This window comes from Drosophila ananassae, chromosome 2R, assembly GCF_017639315.1.
Source record: "Drosophila ananassae strain 14024-0371.13 chromosome 2R, ASM1763931v2, whole genome shotgun sequence".
In the NCBI taxonomy this organism is placed as follows: Eukaryota; Metazoa; Arthropoda; class Insecta; order Diptera; family Drosophilidae; genus Drosophila; species Drosophila ananassae.
In genome coordinates, this window is record NC_057928.1 from 10,000,001 (window position 1) to 10,019,987 (window position 19,987).

A 19,987-nucleotide genomic window follows, 5' to 3' on the forward strand; every position below is an offset into this window, starting at 1 on the left:
AGGTATGCAACATAAATTTCAACCAAATAAAACAGCGACTTAGGGGAAGTACCAGGTATTAGAAACGAAGTCAATTTGCTTTCAATGGAACTCATTTGAAAATCCTCATATAGAGGTAGTAACCAAGATAACTTACCTCATCGTCACAGCCCTCGGTGGCCGTGTGGTGGATAATTACATTGGAAACGGGCAGTTTAAGATGCAGGTACTTTCCGCTCGGGGGTTCCCCCTGCCATTCACTTCGATCCAGTATGTGCAGGGCTTTGTTTGTGGCGCTCATTGAGTGGGCTAAGCCAGGTTAAAAATACTCATTAAACGTCAATCGATCTTCGCTTTAAGCTTCGATCACTTACTCATGACCCAAAGGGAATAGCCCGCCATCAAAGACACCAAAATTATCAAAATAGCACACAAATAGAGCAGCTCCCGTGGAAATCTTTTAATACGCGCTACGGGCTCTACGGGGAGAGTATTCGTCACGGGTTTCAGCATCTTGAGACTGTGATTTGTTGAGGAGTTCCGGACAGCGATCCTCTCCAGACGAAAGCCAGTTGGCAACTGAACTGAGCCGGTCCCATTTGATGGCAGTTCAATAAGGTGTCTTGATTGTTGTTTACTTCTGTTGACGGCTTCAAAAAATCCCCGAGTCTCAAAACTGCGCAGTGGCAGAGCGACAAGCTTTCTGATAAGTTATACCCAAGATAATATATAAGTTTATTTACTTTCAAAAGCTTTCAAAGCTACCTTTATAGAGGGTGATATTTTTGTAGCCAGCAACCCTACAGGGTGAGGAATCTTTTAACGCCGCCCACTTCCCAAGACTAGTGATTAGAGAGCGATCTTCGATGAGTGAGCAGTCCAAGAAATGGGAACCCCCTTTGGTCAAGGGGCGTATCTTATAGACAGTCTATTTGGAGGTGTCTTGGAAGATTCCATCACTCTTGACCAACGACAGCATCTGAAATCGGCTTTCCGGTTTCGGGAATAAAGAAATACGCAACAACAGTTATGGACCTGATACAAAAGATATGGTTTATTAAATTTCTGGCATCATTTAGCTATAGATTGTTAAAAAATATATTGATTCTTTTTGTAAAGAATGGCTTAATTATAACCGTATTATAAGACCTTACCTGATAATGAAAAAGTGCCTAATAGTTTCCTTGCAAGTACACTTTTAATATTTATAAAGTATAGTATATTTTTGGTACATCCTCAAATAAAATTTTATTAAAATTTATAGCAAAAGAAACAGATACAAAGTTTCATAGCGGCTATTTCCAAAAGCAACGATGTAAAGAAGAAATTTCTGGATACACCTTTGGGATTCCTCTAACTTCCAAGTTACAGACGCAAAACTAATAGTCTGTCTGGCGCTAAAGTAACAACAAGTAACTCACCTTTTCCGGTTCTCCAACTAGATTTCTGGGAGTCTGGAAGGCAGATTCTAAGAAAAATCCCCGTTTCCCAACTATCAGTTCGATTCTGACCCCGTGACACAAATGAAATTCATCAACATGTTAATCTTTTTGCTTCATTTAATATCACATTTTTTTTTCAAAACAAATCGTATTTCTAGCTAAATCAAATATGCCACACATTTAAGGGAAGACAAAACTATACTACACAATAATATCAATATGATCCATGTTCGTATGTATGTATATATTTTTTAAGTATAAATCTTAGCTAATTCATGACCAATGGGTCCAGTTGCCGAAGCTTTGGTAGAGGGCATCCGCCTTGTATTGGGTGAGACTCGGTTCCAATTTGCTGGCCGCTGCTAGCTTGTAGTTTGGAGCAATCTTGCCCAGCTTGACGCCTCTCTGCAGCAACAGATGGGTGACACTCAGCTGCTTGTCCGACGGCTTCTGGGTCTGAAAAGATCCGATGTAGGCGAGGCTCAGACTCCGGGAGTTGTAGCCGGTCATGTGGGCGCCCACTTGATCCCAGCCCCTGCCCACGTAGACGTTGCCATCGCCGCCGATCAGGAAATTGAAGGCTATGTCGTCCTCCTGCACGGATTCAATGTCAAAGGTTTGCCGGAGTCGCACCCGGAAAACGCAAGCCGCCTGGGTGGTGCAGTTGTCCGTGTTGGTGGGCAGGACAATCACCAATCCCACCGGCAACTGCAGGTCTGGTAGCTTCTTCTGCGGCGGCTGGGCAAGCCACTGTTGGCGCTCCACGAATCTCAGAATCAAACCGCCACCTATATTGTCCAAATCTGTGGATTATTTAAAAGATTTTGTAAGTTGTTACTTTAAATAATAATTTTTTTAGTGGGTTACAACAAAATAAGCTTTAAATATTAATAAAGAATTTAGTTTGATGATTGTATTGTTAGTTTTTAAATTAGTTTTTACTATTTTGAACCGTAAAAATTAAATATTGCAACACCGAAACCTTTTTAGTTGTTTAGTTTACATTTTATATGAATTATTCCAGTTGCTCATAAATAATTAAAATGTTATAGTACTTCCCCAAGACAATTATTTAAAGATCTATGTAAGATATTCTTAGAGCCCCATTAAGTACAATAACATGCGAAATATTTTCAATGCTTTTATTGTTTTATTTATTTTAACAATTGGTCATGATTTTTGAATCATGTTTTTGGCACCTTTAGTTCGTCTCTAGTTTGCTTTAGTTACTTGTAACTAACAAGTCTAGTCGTGGTCGTTAGATTCTTCCAATGCGGCCAAGTCTGAAGTTCTACATAGAGGTTCTCCGCCGGCATTAATGTTCCGGTTAGCTGACGATGTCCGAGAAGATCGTAATTTGGTTTCAATTTCTTCAAACGCACTCCCTGATCCATAAGCAATCGGCACGCCTCTAATGCCTTCTCCGTGGCATCGGATTTTCGAAAGTCTCCCAAAAAACTTATACCGATACTATCCTTATTATTCATTCGAGTATGCGATCCTTCGATGTCCCAACCACGCCCCTCATAGATACGTCCATCTCCGCCCACGAGAAAGTTATATCCCACTTGGGGCCACCCGTAGGTGTCCATGTGCCGGCTTTGGACCACACGAGCCCAATACGAGCACGATTCCTGGAGGATATAAAAGGGATATTGAGTGAAATATACTATATGGAATACCTTACCCTGGTCTGACAATTTTCGGGGCGAGTATCGGATATTATAACTCTGGAGACTGGAAGATCTAAGAGTGGGAGTGTGCCTCTAGTTGGCATACCTCCCCAGCTCTTTCTTCCAATTACCACTAGTTTTCCATCGATGTGGACGTCGGAATCATCAGCTAGTTTAGAATTTTAATTGGGTTAGTAATATTAATTCAGAGATGCTAACAAATTGGTAAATTGTAAAAGATTGAAAAGAATTTAAAGCTAACCAATAAAATTGTATGGTTTAATATTTACATCTCTCAATATTTGATCTGTTATCTTGAAGTTTAAAGTTTTTATTTTCAGTTAAATACATTAATGGCATATGTTATCCATCTTATTTTATTGGTTGGCGTTCCAAAGACAGATATATTTTGTATTCATACATACATTTCTATATTGCTTTCATTCATGAAACGATATCTTGGATATTCCATTCAACTCAACTAGGCAGAACTGGAACGCTTTCTGTTTGTTTTTTGATAAAGTCTTTCATTTAAATTTTTTATATTTTTGTTTATGAGGGGCAAAGGATGATGAGTAATAAAATTAGTCTCTTGTATACTTTGCTAAAGGTTCTATTTAATAATAAGATATACATATAATACAGGACTCACTGGTAAACATACGATTTTAAGCAAGGGGTTGGAGGATCTTAAAAGGTCAACCATATTTCTTATATATCATTGTTTACGGATCTATTTCATGGGACCAGTGCGGCCAGGTCTTTATGATTCTGTAGACCTCATCCCCGGGGCTTTCGGTGGCACTCAGTTGTCGGTGGCCGTAGAGCCGATAATTGGGATCCAATTTCTTGAGCCTTACCCCCTCGGCTATAAGAAGCTGGCAGGCTTTCAGTTGCCGCTCGGTGGGCTTCGTCTTCGTAAAGGTCCCTATAAACGAGATTCCCACGCTGTTGGTATTATAGCCCTTGGTGTGGGCCCCCACATAGTTCCAGCCGCGCCCCTCGTAGACGCGTCCATCTCCGCCCACCAAGAAGTTATAGCCAATGTGGTCCCAGCCCCAGCTGTCCATGTGAAAGGACTGCACCACTTTGACACGGGCGGAGCAAACCTCCTTTAAAGGCGAAAGGATGTATGGAATTGGAAGTGGTGAGAGGTTTATGGATAATGGTATATGAGGTATAATTCTACTCACCATCGATTCGCAACCCTCGGCTGCGGTGTGGGAGATGATAACCCGTTGGATGGGTAGCTTCTGTTCACCGAGTTTTTTATTGGCGGGCTTGCCGCCCCAATCTGGCACCTTAACCATGACAAGGGTGCCATTATCGATAACATCGAAGTTGGCTGCATAGAAATTATGGGGTTAACATAGCACTAATGCGATCGAAGCGAGGATGGTGCCATTTGATTTAAAATAAAGTTACTCTACTCAGTAGAGGCACCTGAATAGAAAAAGACTAATACCTGAATAGAAAAGGCTTGGTTTTAGTCAATATGCATTTATGTAAATTTATTCGATCTAAACTGCTCTTTGTTCAGGAATAAGTAGAACAGTCTACTAAACCTGTTGAACAAAAGGTTTTTTCAAATCGTTTATATTGTAAAGGTTTCATAGTTTTTTGATTTATATGACTATAGTTTTTATACTCCCTAATCTACTATTGGCACCATCAATGCTTCAATTGGCGATACACGATATCCGATTCACTGGCATATTCCATTCAATTGAACTTAGGCCACACTTTTGAAACATGTTTCACTTCACAACACTGGTCCGTGGGATCAGAAACGCGTTTTTCGAGCAGCAGTATGGATGATGTTCCGACACAAAATAATAAACATATAACCAATGAGCTATTATTTACAATATGTTATATAGAATGAGTTAAATATACATGCAGTCTGGGGGGTGATAACGTATTAAAGCATGGAAGCCAATTCGGTTTTGTTGGTTAGTTGAAAGCATTTTCGCACACTTATTGGGGACAAAACTGTACCTATTGTTGAATTGATTGGAATATTTTGTCTGGAATCGTCGACGTCGCCGAGCTTACTTTGGTTCAGTGTTTTTCCGAAGAGATTTGTGGTTGTGGCCAGAACGATGCCCAGCACAGTGGTAAGAAGCACAAAGACCACTGTTATTGTGACGGCTTTGCGACCAACGGTATTGGGCAAAAAAGGACAGAGGGGTGGCGTCTGTGGATCGTCCAGCTTGGAACCTGTAGAGTTTTTAAAGAAAAGTGTGGGTATGTATTGCGTTTTTTCCACATTTTCTACACCTAATAAAGTTGTTAATAACAGAGAAAAACCAATAATCTGTACTCCTTCTGATATCTATTATAGAGTATTATGGAACATGCAATATCTTACGTTTCTGAAGCCCCAATTCTAGGGCCTCCAATCGTTTCTCATGCTCCCGCAAACATTTCTCCAGGCATTGGCTTAACTTGGTAACATTTTGAGCCTTTTCTACACAAACGTCACACTGCCAGTTTAGATTCTGAACCGAATCTATCATTCTAAGCTGATCTTCATTTAATCCTGTACATTTCCGATGATAGACCTTCTCGCAAATCCAATTATCGCACCTGATATGCCTCGAAGTGGATGTGATTATCTCTTGGCATTTTAGGCAAATTTCAAGCGCGTTATTCGACATTGCTCGGTCGCTCTACATGAACAACTGAAGCCAATCGTTGGCCAGCGAATTGGGTACTTTTTTTCACCCAGTGCGTTCTAGTTATTCGACTTTTGCATTTAGCAAGTAATTAAATAAATATATTCACACAAAGAAAAAAGTCCCCGCTCCCTAAATGAACACGCGCCTTTTATTGCCAGATTCAGGGGGATGTACCTTTAATCATTTCTGCTCCCGTAATAATATCCACTAACTAAGTACTGCTAACTAAATTTATACAGAGCCCTACGTGGCGGATTGTTGAGTTCTAAATTGGATTTTTATTTTGACCTGTTAGCTCGTTTAATTATGGTAATTGTGAAAATCATTCGAATAAACAATTGCATGTGGGCAGCTGCTATTTGTTTTTTCTAGAATCCCCGCCAAGCTTTTGCCAATTTGATTTATGATTCGGGTGGAAGAATTATCGACTGAGACCTTGGGTTTTAAAAGATATATATTTTTGATTCTTGTTTTCAAGAAAATAAAGAAATGCAGTAAAAAATGAATATATTCTTTAGGGATTTCAAATGAAATAATTCTCAAAATCTTATCGGTTCTGTCATATAATATTCTTGCTTAATTCCAAAACAATCTACATCGAATCTTGTGCCATAAACTGCATTTATGCTTCAAGTTTCGAGTTTGTTCTGCGCATTTTTCATGAATTGTGGAGCTTTGTGGGCCATCTGCTAATCTAACATTCGCGGCACGGTCGTTAAAACCAATTGTCTGGCTGGCTATCCGTCCATTCGACTAGGTTGGGTAAACAAATCGCCACACGCGCTCAGTATCGCCCAATAACGCAAACAAAACGGAGCCAAGGTGAAGACAGTGCAGGAATGTAAACACTAGAAGAAAAATGGCGACAGGAAATGGCTTATATTTCAGGGGTAACACTGTCATCCCCACAAACAAGAAACTAGAACGAATTTCTTCAAAATAAAGAGAGTTAGATCCTCAAAAACTAATCAGAGTGTTCTTCTAAAAGCATCTCTATTTTAGTCCTATATAGTCCAGGTATAAGAATCGTAGAGATCATAACTTACCTGTCGCACTACCATTGGCTGCAGTTCCTCCGTTAAAGCCTGGATTATCCTGGCCACCTCCTGAGCCGTCTCCCGATTTCCACTTATCCCGGTTATCGATAAGAAACTGTTGTATCGTCACAGGTCCTTCGTAGAAATGCTTATCCCCGAATGTCACATCCGTGGAATTGGTGAGCGCAATGCTACCAATGCCCTGGGTAGCACCACCGCCTGGCGGAGCTGTTGGCGTGGCCAGGGCCAGATTCCCGTTGAGGATTTGCTTGGCCACGGCTCCGGCTACGCAGGGCGTGGGGGGAGGCACTTCCGCCTGACTAGGCGCCACCTGGCGGGCGATCACTGTGAGTCCTTGGTTGAGGTCGCGCAGGTGGGAACTGTTGGGCGGGTAGCTGACCTGGTGGCCCAGTTTCTGGACCGTGTAGTCCTCGGCATCCGCCTCCGAGTCACTATCGATGCAACTGGAATCGGGGGCATTCTCGTCGATGGATACGATCGAGATGGTGGTGCTCCGGACGGAGACAGTGGGTGATGACTTTTTCGTGGCACTCTCGGTGATTTTTACAGTGTGCCCAATGCTGATACGCTTGGGATCCGATGGCGTATCTGCCTGGGCTCCCGACTCTTCCGGGCCACCATGCTTTTCCGCCTTATCTTTGGTCTCTTTATCCGGCCGAAATATAGCCGCATTATCGTTTAAAATAACACCCGAATCCGAGGAGGAAGTACTGCAATTCTTGGCGGCCGTCAAATCAATGGTGATACTGTTCTGATGCGAATAATCATTCATTTCCGGTTCATTGCTCAGATGCATTGCGAGCTATCGAATATGGTGTGTTTATCGATATCTTTCGGCGTTGCTAGTTGACGTTACTGGTTAGCAAGTTGGGTAGAACATTTTCGCCGTGTTAACCTGTTTTTATGGCAGATCGGCTGACTGGGCGCAGCACTTGGCAAATATCACATCATGAGCGTCTCTGCAAAAAGCTATAGGTTCTTTTTGTCCTCTTCTCACTTGGACTGTTGACTCAAGTGATAAACACCCAGAGAAAGTAGACTTTATATAACCAAAGATGCAGTCTAGAATGCTCAATTTCAGGGAATTCACAAATTTCAATTATTTGATTAGGTTCGTTTAACGAACATTTGTGATAAGTAGCTTTCGAACGAATTATCTCTTAAACTTCATTCGTAATCCTCTATTTATAATCGCCCGTTGGTAAATAGTAAAAATTATCTTTTATTATTATTTATTTTCACAAATCCAAACTGAAATGATAAGAAAGGCAAGGATTTTCTTTATTGATTTGTTCTTGAAGAACTGTATTTTTCACTTCACTTCTTGACACTTTTTAATATTTTATTATTTCGTTTCATTAATTGCTCGTGTTTCTTACAATTATTTTATTGTTATCACAGTCCATTAGGCCATTCCATCTGACTGTTTCTTTGTGAATTATTCGAATAATCATTGCTTTTAGTGCATGTATACACGATGGTTGATAAACCCGATTGCCCGAGGGCTTGTCTATGGAGTTTTAAAAAACGCTTCTGGTGTAGCAATAAGTTTATTTTATAATAAAGCGATGCGGGTTTTCGAGCAACACTCGGATACACTGTATACCCCTCAATTCGATTCATAAAGTTGGTCAATAAGCCACATGTTGCCGCTCTCACGGCTCTCGCTAAGGCAAAAAGGCTTATGCAAATTAGCTATAATCATTGACGTATAAAATTTATTTAAGTGGATTCTGGGAACTTAGCTACCTTATAGCACTTGTCTTTGTTGAAAGCTACAAAATTTGGTTTTTAAAAACTGTGCTTTCCTACTTTAGTAACTTTCCTTATTGGAAAGATTTCAATACTCTTTTTTAATGTTTAATAAATTGTTTAATTGTTGGAATTTTAAATGGGAAAATAATTACAGTTTATTTCCATGTAAAGGTTTAATTAGAAATAGTTATTTTAAAAACCATTACAGGTTGGAAAATTATTTCTCAAATTAAAATAACTTAATTCCCAGAAAATAACTTCAAAGAATGTGTAATAATGTTTTAAAATGCAAAGACAGTAACTTTCTTTCATTCCCAAGAATTCACAGAACTCTGATAAACCCTTGTACCCCAAACATCATCGACTATATATCTAGGGGGGGAGGGATGTTGGGCACCGATACACCCATGTATCGATGTGCTAGAGTTGGCACAGAGCGCGCTTTTGAGATAACAACGACAACGGCTACAAATGAGACCCAGAACTTCGAGCGGAAAATAAAATTACTGAGCGCACCAATACACTGTCATTTGAGCGGCGGCCATTGTCACTTATACACATGCATATATAGCACATCACTTTCTGTCTGTCTGTCTGCGTGTGTGGGTGTCCCTTTGTTGGAGGAATTCTCGGGTGCCTCGTCTCTCGGGTCTTGAGAATCTCGTAGACTCGATAATAATTACCAAGTCTTGTGTTTTACGTGCTTTCAAAATTATCATTAAATGTTGCCTATGTGCAAATTAATTGATTTTCGAACATGTTTTTTTGATAGCTTGTTTTTGTTCCCGGAAATTTTTCGGGTTTTTGATTTATTTGCTTTCTTGTTGATTTAAAAAATGTTACTTGTTTTTTGACCAAAAAACGAAACTTGCTTTCAACTAGGCACAGTTTTAATTGGCTTTGTAAAAATGTATAATTGGTGGGTATTAGTTTAAGTCACTTAGTTTATCTTTAAATTCATAAAAAACATGTTTTAAACTTTTGAAAATATTTTTTTACGCACTAACTATTGCCGACGGAGCGCCGTTGCAACGCTTATTATTTAAGCGCATATACTATACGCATATAAAACTTGTAACTGGAGGTTATTATATAGATCCCGCGCCGTATCTAAATCGGTGAGCTGCGGCGCGTTGGAGTGACTCTGATCGACTGAGCGGCGATCAAATCGAAGCGACCTGAAAAGCTGGAGCGTCCGACCATGTCAGTCAGCGTGTGGGAGCGAATGCGAGAGAGACAGAGAGGCTAGAGCGCTGGGGGAAATGAGGAGCACGGGGAGCAGAGGGCAGCGTGCAGTGGTGGGGGAGATGGAGCAGGAGCGGCGGGCAGTTGAAGCAGGTTGGCTTATGAATCGGTGTTTATTATGGGTTCGAGCCAAAGTTGCTCGATTCGAGTCGGATTTTACTGCAAGTCCAACTTGTTTTGGATTTACATTTTGATATTCCAACTATTTAAATTTTTCTGGGTGATGCTGGAAAACCTTGCTCCCAAAACACTTTTATATTTTCAGAACAAAGAAAGAGTGAATATTTTTAATATAATTTTTAATAATTTTATAGAAAATAATACATTTTTTATAGATAGGTTTTGGATCTTCTCGATAAGGTATGTGTTTTTTTGTTAGATACTTTTGTTTTTTAAGACTATTGATTCTTAAAAATAAATATATATTTTTTAACGCTAAATATTTAATTTCTTTTGTTTAAAGAATTTTTTTCTGTGCAAACATCTTATGATGTATAAAGGCCTAATTGACTTGGCTTGTGGACAACTTTTCCTTCAACTTAAAACTGGTTCGCAACGGAAAGCGTAACGATCTGAAGAATTTTCAAAAATTCCCAAAATCTACTGCACTAGTAGACCTGCATTAAGATAAAGATAGTTTTCGGTTTTTCCGTGCGTCACTTGCTACAAGGAACCTGTTCTTGATTTCGGGTTTTTTTCATTCGTCCAGATATTAGTCAAATTAATAATGATACTTGTGGCTCTGCGCTCCCAAGTTCTCCAGTTCTCCAGCCCACCTGACGATGACTGTTTGTTTTTGTTTAGTGGCGTGTATATACATATATATTATTTTTTTATTTGTTCATCCAATAAACAACACAAATCTCTGGCTCTCTCCCCGTCTACCGGCTGCCAAAACACCTTTTTTCTCAATTTTTTGGTACAGACACTGCAGTGTGGGCAAATTTTTGAACATTTTAAATTGCGCTACCATTTCCGAGAATTGTTTTGTTTGTGGTTCGCAATCGGTTTTTGCTATTTCACTTTGTTTTTTTTCTCCATTTTTTTGTTGTTGTTCAAACCAAAGTTTGACCCATTGTAGTTGCGTTGAAAAATATTTAATGTAATTATCTCTGAGCGAGCTCAGTGATCGTTGATAGGTCTGAATAAGGGCGGCGGGAAACTATAGATGGATAAATTGTAAAAAAAGCCAATAAATTGCCGGAACGAATTTCGCACACGCTTTTTCTGGAAAGGCATAATTTTCTATAAAAAATGTATAAAAAATAGTGAACAAGTTAATAAAGGAAAGTATGGAATGATTTCTAATAAAATTTAATCTTCTGATAACCTCTTCGAGGCCTTTAAAAAGTCATAAATTTTATTTCAGTTCAAGTTCAAGCTTAAAAGCGTGCTTCAGAATTTTATTAAAAATTGTGCTTATTAGACAATTCATACTTTGTTGACCCATTTACTATATAATTCCAGCAAATCATTTCCGAAGAAGCTTAAAGTTAATAAACCCCTTGCATAAGAAGAAAAATCAATCACTTTGGTTATTTTTATATACCTTTACACAGTTGCTTTTCTTAATTATTATTAATTATTTTTACTTTGCTTTGCTTGGTATTCTCTTTTCACAGACTCTTTTTTTGGGGGATTGTGGCTCATACACGTGCCGCATATCGTCATTGTTTTAGCCCCAAATTCGTTCCATCAGGTGGGTTTAATTAACAATTCCAAGGTGCTTCAAATAATTAGTCGAAGCTTCAAGAAGAAATTAAAGAAAGGGGATTTACACACAATTCGCACAAAGGTCGTTGATAAGGCGGGTTGGGAAAGGTCCAGAGCAGGTAATATGATTTGTGTATCAGGTTACATATATCTGGGAAAATTCTATCTGCCCTTTTAGAATTCGAAGTAACTCAGGTAACTGTATGCCGAGTGTTATTTATTTTCAATTATTGTATTTTAATTAAGTTGAAAACCAGATAAATGACAAAGGCAGCAACCTCAACACAATCAAAGTGAAGCTACCGATAATGACAATATAGTACTTGTACATACAAACAAAAACACACACTTGAGTGTTCAAGCCAGACTGTATGGAAAAATATATATATTTATATGGGGGGACTGATAGGTTCGCTGCGGCCTGGGTATTTCCAGCTTTTTTGAGCGACAGTTGAAAACAAAACAGCCCGAGAGATGCCGATTCGAGTGACTTTAAGCGGCGACTACTTTATAAATAAACACACCCCTCTCCCAACCGGTTTGCCGTAAATTCCCAATTCCAAAACCCCAATACCGGCGGCCAGCATAACCGATTTTGAAAAAAAGAAAGCCCGCTTTAGTACATATACTAAATATAATTTGTGCTTGGATAAACTTAGGTGGTAAGAAGTCTGATGCTATTGCTTGCCATCCCACGATTCCGGTTTCATTCCCAGTTCTACGCCACATGCCGGGCCGTCGTCCATGCCGCAGCCGTAGAAGTGCGGCCACTTACGGATCTCTCGGTAGACATACGCTCCCGGGCTTTTGCTGGTTTTGGTCTGAAAATAATATAATCGAAACGTAGCATTATGAAATGATAAAATTATTGCTACCCTATTTAGTTACCTGATTCTGGCCCACTAGTTTGTAATCCACCTCCAAGGCTCCATTGGCCACGGCATGGGCCAACAGAAATTGGACGCCCTCCAGCTGTTTGGCGGAGGGCTGGAAGCGACCGTAGTCGCCCATAAATGTAACGGCCAGTGTCTGGTTGGCATACGTGTTGGCCCAGTCCCAGCCGCGGCCCACATAGATGTTTCCCTCCTCGGAGACCTGGCCGAAACAAATTCGGAAACTCATCAATTTGCGTAAGCGGAAAGTAAAATGTCCAAAATGGCAAACGAACGTGCGCGGAACGCATAACTTAGGCAGCCTTTCTTTTGGAAATACACTGCGAATATTTTTCCTACTAGGTTTATTTTTAAAACTCACATAAAAGTTGGATTGAATGTCCGGCAAACTCTTTTCCGCAATCGCCGAATCCTGAACGGTTCGCATTTTAATGGAGCACTTGTAGATGTTTTCGCAGGGCAACGACTGGACACCGATGTGCGTGATCAGGACATAGGGAATGGGCTTCTTCAGGGGAATGGTCAGAGCTGGAGTGGTTTTGGCTGCTCCCCACTGCTCTCGGTCGATGACCAGGTGTCCGTTTCCTAGATTCGGAACTGTAAAATTGGTGAATTGGCTATGAGGGCAGCCCAATCCCCGCCCACTTACACGTGTCGTGGTCGTAGGTGTTGCCGAAGTAGATGGCCTTGTTGCTGGGCCCCTCTGGCTTGGGCCGATTGAGTTCCACGTAGAGCACAATCAATCCGGTGGCCAGGACCAGGAAAATCAGGGTAATCAGTAGAATGGTGTTTCTGGTCAGTCGCTTTGATGGGGAACTATCACGGCTCCGATTGGCATTACCGATTCCATTGCTGTTGATTCCTGAATTAGCGAAAGTTAATTAGCATACCCGGTGAAAAAGTGAATTTTTACAAAATTATATTAGAGACCACTAGGCGGATGCGCAATATGGATGCTACTTATATGTTTCAAGTCATATCTCTACTGTTCTCTTTTGAAAACCAATACTTTAGAAATAGAAATGTATTCTTCAGATACCGGAAAGAAAAATATTGCAATTACTTGAGGAATCCCTGGAATGGGCGGTACTGGGTTCCGGGGTGCGTCTTCGTCGCGCCGTGCGTTCCGAGTGTACTTTAAGCAATAATTTCATGGCACTGACTTGCACGCTTATCACAACGCTCTGGCACACAAACTTTGGATCATTTTATTGGCAAACTTTTATGAGTAATTGTCGCCGGTGAGTCATCGGAACAATCATAATAGGTGGAAACAGAAGCCAGGTTGTTTGACCGATAATTATCGGATGTGATCGGCAGCAGAGCAGCAGAGCAGAATGTTACCGCCACCGCACCTGAACCCGTCGCAGAAACAACTGAAAGCTGAAAGCAGCTGTCGATGGCAGCGCACAACAAAGCCACAAAAGCAAAAACAAAACAAATAAGAAAATAAAGCAACTACACCCGTCTCACTCTACCCTCGGTTGACATGTTTTTACTGTTTTTGTGTGAAACGGAAAAGGGAAAGGGGCGTTGGGCAGCGAGGAGGGGCTGCGTCATCGTATAGCCGGCCTTTTTATTATTATTGTTGTTGTTTTGCCATATCACATTTTGCACACTTACGCTTCGTACTCTTATATCTTATTTCTCTTATTTCTCGCCCCGTTTTTAGTGCCGCTTTCCGTACCCACTCGGTTGCGCGGGACTACGTGACGTATGAGCAATGTGGAGTGTGTCGTGAATGGCAATGCGCCCAAGACTGATCCACAAACAGTGAGTGCATGGGATCGCCTTCTCTCTCATACTTTCTGCCTCTCTCTATTTGCATACTTAATGTGCACTAATACATGTGCGTGTTGGGGTTCCTGGAATCCCGGTGCACGATTTGCATTTAAATTGTATTGATTTAAGACTGATCTGTTCTTCCCGCCATTTTATCGGATTGATTCTTTCACCCCAGAGGGATTACTTAATTTTTAAAAATAAAAAAATATAAAAAAAACTGCAACGTAAATAACTCAATTCTAAAATAATTAAAAGTTTTTTTTAGACGTTAAATAGTTTACTTAAATTCTAAAAACGTTTATTTTTTAAAATATTATTGCTTTGGAGGGAGAATTCTAAAAATTTAATATTATTGCAGAACAACATTTTGGAGTTATAGCATTTTAAACAGAGTAAGATTTTAATAGAAATTTTCAATTATTTTTTATACAATTATATTTATGAAATTAATAACTTCAATTATTTAAATTTAAGTATAGAAAATTAGAATTCTTTTTTAAGCCACATTCCCGTTAATTCAATTAAATACCTACTGTATGGAAATTCTAACTGTGACAGCCTACTGTATCTATAATAATTCACAGTAGTCAGGATCGGGGACTCACCGGCTGCGGTTTGCATGGCGTGTGCCTCCATACTGGCATCCATATAGTAAATAGATACCGGTCCCTGGTATTGGGTCATGGGACCAATAACCACATCGGTGGAGTGCGACAAATTGATCACACTGGAGGGCTGGATGGCGGGATTGGTGAATATATTCTGTGGCAAGGGCAGGCTGGAGGACGCCATCGGCGAGGATGTGGCCGAAGTCAGGTTGTGCAACCTCTGGGAGGCACTGGGTCGATCTCGGCCTTGTATTGTCCACAGGGCATTATCGGGCATTGAGCCATGATTCTCCTCGACCATTGTGGAGTTGTGAAGAACTGCACAAGAAAAAAATAGGGAGCTTTAGGGAGGAAATCATTTATCTTTTCTAAGGTACGATTTCATAATTTATTTAAATTATAGGATATTGGATGTACTGTTTCATAGCTTTAAAGTACCACCAGAAGGATCTACCTTATGCAGATATAATACACTTTTTTCGCAGTGTTGGGATGATCGAGTCTGTAGGTATCCGTAAGGGTTTCCGGAGCACCGTGGAGCGTACTGTGAACCGCTTGCGTGATAGTTGAGCGACGACTGTTCGACGTTGCATTACGCCGGATGGGGATGAAGCTGAAATATAAACAAAAATATATCGAGTGGTCCTCTCCCGGCTTACTCACTCTGTAGAGTCATTGTGTCTCTCTCGGATTTGAAAATTTGCGACGGCCTTTTTTTTTTTATTCAAAGCCGTATGAAAATATCAGTTGAACGGGGAAATTTTTTTTGTTAATCATGCATATTTCGCTATTTAATGGCAAGAAAATGACGGGGAAGTTGATTTGCCTATATTTTGCCATCTATGGAATATTTATGAATAATGAAATATAATTTGAAATTGTCGTAGGTCTGGCTAATATAAAAAAAATGACAATTATTATATTTTTTTTAGGAAAAGTTTTATTTTATTTACACAGCGATGATCAAATGCAACAATGCCATCTAGCGGTTGGTGGATTTAGTGCCGAAAGCTTATTTAAAGCTTTTTACATGCTCCATTTTGGCGGAAATTCTTATATTACGTATACGCACGGTTGTCGTAATGGATTTGTAAAAAAAAATGAAATATTTAGATTGTTTCGTCTTAAAAATAAATTATATTATAATGCAAATTTAAAAAAAGTTTTAAAAATTAATAAATTCTAGAAAGAATTGAAAAATAGAATTGATGTTATTGGAAGGTTTCTTTTTACAGCATTTTTTTTGCACAATGAAGTACTTAGAACAAAATTAATTAACTAAAAACATTAGTAACAAAAATTAGTTAGTAATAATTTGTAGTTAAAATGTATTAAAATTTCACTTAATTTTCTGGTGTTAGTTTCTTTAACTCTAGTTCAATGCCCTTTTGAAAATATAATATGATTGAGGATAGGGTCTTTTCGGTTTCAAAGAGTAAATAGTCGCCCGGGGACAATGACATTGCGTTGGTGGAATCTGAAAGTGGGGGGAGAAGACTGTCCTCCACCCGGCCCAAATGTAGGCAAAGTGCGAACTGCAGCGAATCGATAAAATTGGCTTCATATGCAATAGGGAGGGCGAGCCCAAAAACAGGGCCAGGCACTTCCGCTATCTATGCAAAAGGCAAGGAGTCAGGCGATGGGCGGTGAATCTGGTTGGCGAATGTGGGTGGTGCAGCAAAGTTTCGCTATCGCTTCCGTTACGGCTTGCAAGTGTTGTCTGCGTTTTTACTCCATTTCCTTAAGCCCCTAAAATCGAAGCGAAGAGGGTGAAGTAAAATACATTTAATTGCCTGTTTGGTAGCCGGACTCTAGTTCCGGGTTGTCCCCTCGACTTAACCTGTTTTTCCTGGCCATTTTTTCGTCGGAATGGAAATTGCCGCCCATAGATTTTGCCAAAAGGAGCGGGGGGTGCGAAAAAAAAATAAATAAATTTGCATTTGGCTGGAGCCAATCGCCCCCTTCTTACCCAATTTTATCTCTGACATTCATTTGGAGGCGGATTCCGCCTAATTGATTCAATTTGTATTCATTTTGGGCACTTGAAAGATGCAGACTTTCCTCGGGCCTTTGACGAATGTCTTCGGGAAAGTAATTAAAAAAAGAATAAATTTTGAAATTAATTCATTTACATTTAAATAGCCAAATTTGACATGGAATACTTGGAGATAAGAACTTGAACAGATTGATGGAAAAAAGAAATACGTAGTACCGGAAAAAAGTTTCAATTGAAACAATGATTCAATGTAAGGAGAACTTAGTAACATTTACAATCCATAATCAATTAACGATAAGATAATACTGCGATTATTGCACTTGAGTTATTTCCTTTGATAGTTTAGTGTGCTTTTACGTCTCACCCATTGCAGTCTAAAAAATATATATTCTTAAAATGGGAAAACCAAATAGAAAATCCCAGCTATATTATTCTTCAGACGAGGACGATTATAATGTCCTGGTTAGTAGTGAACCTATTTAATATTATTTATTTTTCTAATAAATCTTTTGTTTTAGGAAAAACGCTGCAACTGCAGTAACATTGAAATTATTGAAAATAAGCTAAATGAAAAAGAAGAAGAGTTGGCTTTGTTAAAAGAAAAGTTGGAAATGTATGACGATAAAATTAAGGATAAAAATGATGTAATAGCTGCTCTAAAAGCTTCGAACAATATTTATAAATTGGAGTACAAGGAAAAGATTGATTCACAGGCGGAAAAAATAAAAGACCTTAAAGTGGAGCTGTTCAAAATAAGGGATAAAAGTAGTAATGAGATTAATGAGGAAGTGCATATTAAACTTGAAGCTTCCTATAAAGCTAAATTAAAAGAGAAAGACGATCAAATTATGTTTTTAGAAATGGACTTAAGTTTGGCCAATTTAAAGATTAAGGAAAAGGACGATTTGTTAAAAAAATCAGGCAAAAACTATTCAAAATCTTAACACTGCACTGCACATCAGTACAAATTTTTTCAAAATTTTTAATCTTTATTAACTTAATTATTAAAGGGAGAAAATGTTAACTGTATTTTTATGATAAATGTTCAAGGGATTTATTGTATAGTGTTTTATTTCCCAAAATTTCCTATTTTACCAAATTTTATAAAATATGTATTTATAGTTAAAACATAGAATTTATAAATATAGTCCTTTTTATAAAAATATCCTTCGTACGCTGGCGCCACCTGTTGGGGAAATATCAAGTCCTTGTTGCTGCCAATTCACTGAAATAATATGTTCTTCAACCACAATTAAACTCCTCTTATGAGGAAATTTTTATATGCGCAGGACATTTATAGCTTGCTTTCAAAAAAAAACATAGAAAATGTTGAAGGATATTTGGAAGGACTTTCATGCCACAATTGCTATAAAGAATGCTAATAAACGGCAAGTAAAATTAAAAAATGTTGTCATATTTTGCAATGAAATAGCTAACATACATATATAACGATTTAGGAAAAGCAATTATTTTTTTTATATCTTTTGCAACTCTTTTTTACGCATTTTTTCATATGTTATTGTGGCAGATATTTTTGGTTTATATTTTATTTTGTTAAATGGAAATAGTTTGAATATCTAGATAATATTGTTTCAGAAAATTTTAAAAGGCATTGTTTCACTTCATGAATAAAAATCTTCTTTCAAACTTAATAACCATTGATTTTGTTTGGTAAATAAAATCCTATTGGGGATCCCGGCAACCAAAGTCGAATTTGGTTGGCTTCCGCAACATAAATTCCCTGTGAAAGGATGCCGAAGGCTGGGGGTGGGATGCCTCTCAGCCAAGGGTGGGTTGTAAAGGCAGCTAAAAGCACGGAGAAGAGCAGCAAACTACTTCTAATAACAACAATCAACGCTCTCTTCGGGTTGTTTGGGTGCTGTGTAATTACATGACAGCAACAGCAACAGCAAAAGCAATAGCAACACCAACACAACAGAAACAACATTACGAATTACGATAATAATTTCCATTTCTAATTTCCTTACCATGCAAAAGGCCTTTGCACTTGCGGAGGTTTCCAGGCTAACAGGCTGCCAGGCAGCCAGGCTGTCGGGTTGAATGGAAGCTACCCGAAACCACCCAAAACTATTCAACACCACCCATCAGCCACCATCCTTCCGGCAACAACCGGCTAAACAGACGGCCAGGATATGAAGAAAAAAACAAAAAATAAATAATAAACTCTTTAAAAATGTAATTTTAAACATTAAACTTTAAAATCTTATGTTAAAGTGTATATTAATAAAATAACTAAAAGAATACTATATATTAATATTATTTTAATACATCAATTTCATATAAATTGACTTTTTCAAGTGCATTAATTGGTTTAGGAAAGGGAGGAGATTTCAGTAGCCCCCAACGTTGGCATAATTTCGATGCAGAAATCCTACTGAATGCAAATGCAATCATTGACTTTTTAGCTTATAACGAAATAAGCGTTGTGTTTATTGGTCGACTAAACGAGGCAGCCATAGACTGCAACCACCCATGTCCTTAGAAAGGATAACTGGAAGAACTTGTCTGGAACACAGTGGGAAGTGCACTGCTGCGTACAAAACATTGTCTCTGGCACCCATAAGGCCTTTAATCCTAGACGGAAAAATTTAAAGAAACTAAGCCCGATGAGGCAATAAAGAGAAGAACAAAAGTACTAAAAATTGATTTAATAAATAACAGCAATTAAAAAATTGCTTCAAAATACATTTAAGTTTATTTATAACACGCATTTTTATAGGTGTTTGTGGCTTTAATGCGCTTCCAGGACTCTTACAGTCCTTACATTTTCCTTTTCCCTTTGCATTTGTCTTAAATGCAGTTATCTGCTCAGCAGGCTGAGTCCTTGGCTTTATCCTTACTACCGGGGCACTATCTGTTCGCCTTAAATCGGCTGAGCTCTCCGCATGGCACTGCCAATCGAGGCAGGATATTCGCAGCCGGTGGTTGTCATCGTGCAGGTGAAGTGGATGTTACTTTTTCTTCCCCATTCCCCAATCCCCGTTTTACGTTTTATTTTATTTCCAGACCACAAGAGCCGCACCGTGAAATTTCCTTTTATGCTGCCTTAATGCCACGCCCACTATCTGTCCTTTTTGTTTTTGTAATTTGATAATGCATTTGATTAAGGAAATGAAATTTTTATTAAGGCTGTTTGCT

At 38.9% G+C, this 19,987-nt stretch overlaps 3 protein-coding genes and 2 long non-coding RNA genes across 15 annotated transcripts in view; 1 reads left to right on the forward strand and 4 right to left on the reverse strand.

Moving 5' to 3' along the window:
- The window catches only part of LOC6493549 (peptidoglycan-recognition protein LF), a 2,036-nt gene extending 1,464 nt beyond the window's left edge, over positions 1-572 (reverse strand). Inside the window, exons 1-2 of the mRNA XM_001957943.4 lie at positions 354-572; positions 137-288 (exon numbers count right to left, since the gene is read on the reverse strand). Coding sequence (XP_001957979.1) covers positions 137-288; positions 354-492 — 291 coding nt within the window. The 5' untranslated portion in view covers positions 493-572. The remainder of the gene's footprint in view (positions 1-136; positions 289-353) is intronic.
- A 948-nt stretch (positions 573-1,520) lies between these two features.
- On the reverse strand, positions 1,521-9,769 carry LOC6493548 (peptidoglycan-recognition protein LC). 9 transcript variants are annotated; one of them, XM_044714694.1, is made up of 6 exons: positions 9,592-9,769; positions 6,822-8,084; positions 5,150-5,314; positions 3,109-3,263; positions 2,621-3,055; positions 2,101-2,224 (listed from the first exon to the last, which is right to left on the reverse strand). In XM_044714694.1, the coding sequence occupies exons 2-5, from the start codon at positions 7,627-7,629 to the stop codon at positions 2,648-2,650; spliced, it is 1,536 nt and encodes a 511-aa protein (XP_044570629.1). In that variant the 5' UTR covers positions 7,630-8,084; positions 9,592-9,769; the 3' UTR covers positions 2,101-2,224; positions 2,621-2,647. The 9 variants fall into 9 exon arrangements, with proteins under 9 accessions (XP_014764439.1, XP_032309596.1, XP_001957978.2 ...); XM_014908952.3 differs by lacking the exon at positions 2,101-2,224 and having other exon boundaries at positions 2,550-3,055; XM_014908954.3 differs by lacking the exons at positions 2,101-2,224; positions 2,621-3,055; positions 3,109-3,263 and adding exons at positions 3,692-4,206; positions 4,288-4,439 and having other exon boundaries at positions 9,592-9,768.
- A 2,392-nt stretch (positions 9,770-12,161) lies between these two features.
- LOC6493547 (peptidoglycan-recognition protein LA) lies at positions 12,162-15,421 on the reverse strand. 3 transcript variants are annotated; one of them, XM_001957941.4, is made up of 6 exons: positions 15,287-15,411; positions 14,830-15,150; positions 13,089-13,301; positions 12,801-13,036; positions 12,435-12,641; positions 12,162-12,367 (listed from the first exon to the last, which is right to left on the reverse strand). In XM_001957941.4, the coding sequence occupies exons 2-6, from the start codon at positions 15,131-15,133 to the stop codon at positions 12,224-12,226; spliced, it is 1,104 nt and encodes a 367-aa protein (XP_001957977.2). In that variant the 5' UTR covers positions 15,134-15,150; positions 15,287-15,411; the 3' UTR covers positions 12,162-12,223. The 3 variants fall into 3 exon arrangements, with proteins under 3 accessions (XP_001957977.2, XP_014764437.1, XP_014764436.1); XM_014908951.3 differs by lacking the exons at positions 14,830-15,150; positions 15,287-15,411 and adding an exon at positions 13,503-13,821; XM_014908950.3 differs by lacking the exons at positions 12,162-12,367; positions 12,435-12,641 and having other exon boundaries at positions 12,882-13,024; positions 15,287-15,421.
- Positions 15,422-16,163: 742 nt separating this feature from the next.
- Positions 16,164-17,101, reverse strand: LOC116655837. The gene is made up of 2 exons (XR_004310914.2): positions 16,802-17,101; positions 16,164-16,581 (listed from the first exon to the last, which is right to left on the reverse strand). It is a non-coding gene; the product is annotated as an uncharacterized LOC116655837 (long non-coding RNA).
- A 61-nt stretch (positions 17,102-17,162) lies between these two features.
- On the forward strand, positions 17,163-18,480 carry LOC123257107. The gene is made up of 2 exons (XR_006507050.1): positions 17,163-17,290; positions 17,347-18,480. It is a non-coding gene; the product is annotated as an uncharacterized LOC123257107 (long non-coding RNA).
- The last annotated feature ends 1,507 nt before the right edge of the window (positions 18,481-19,987 follow it).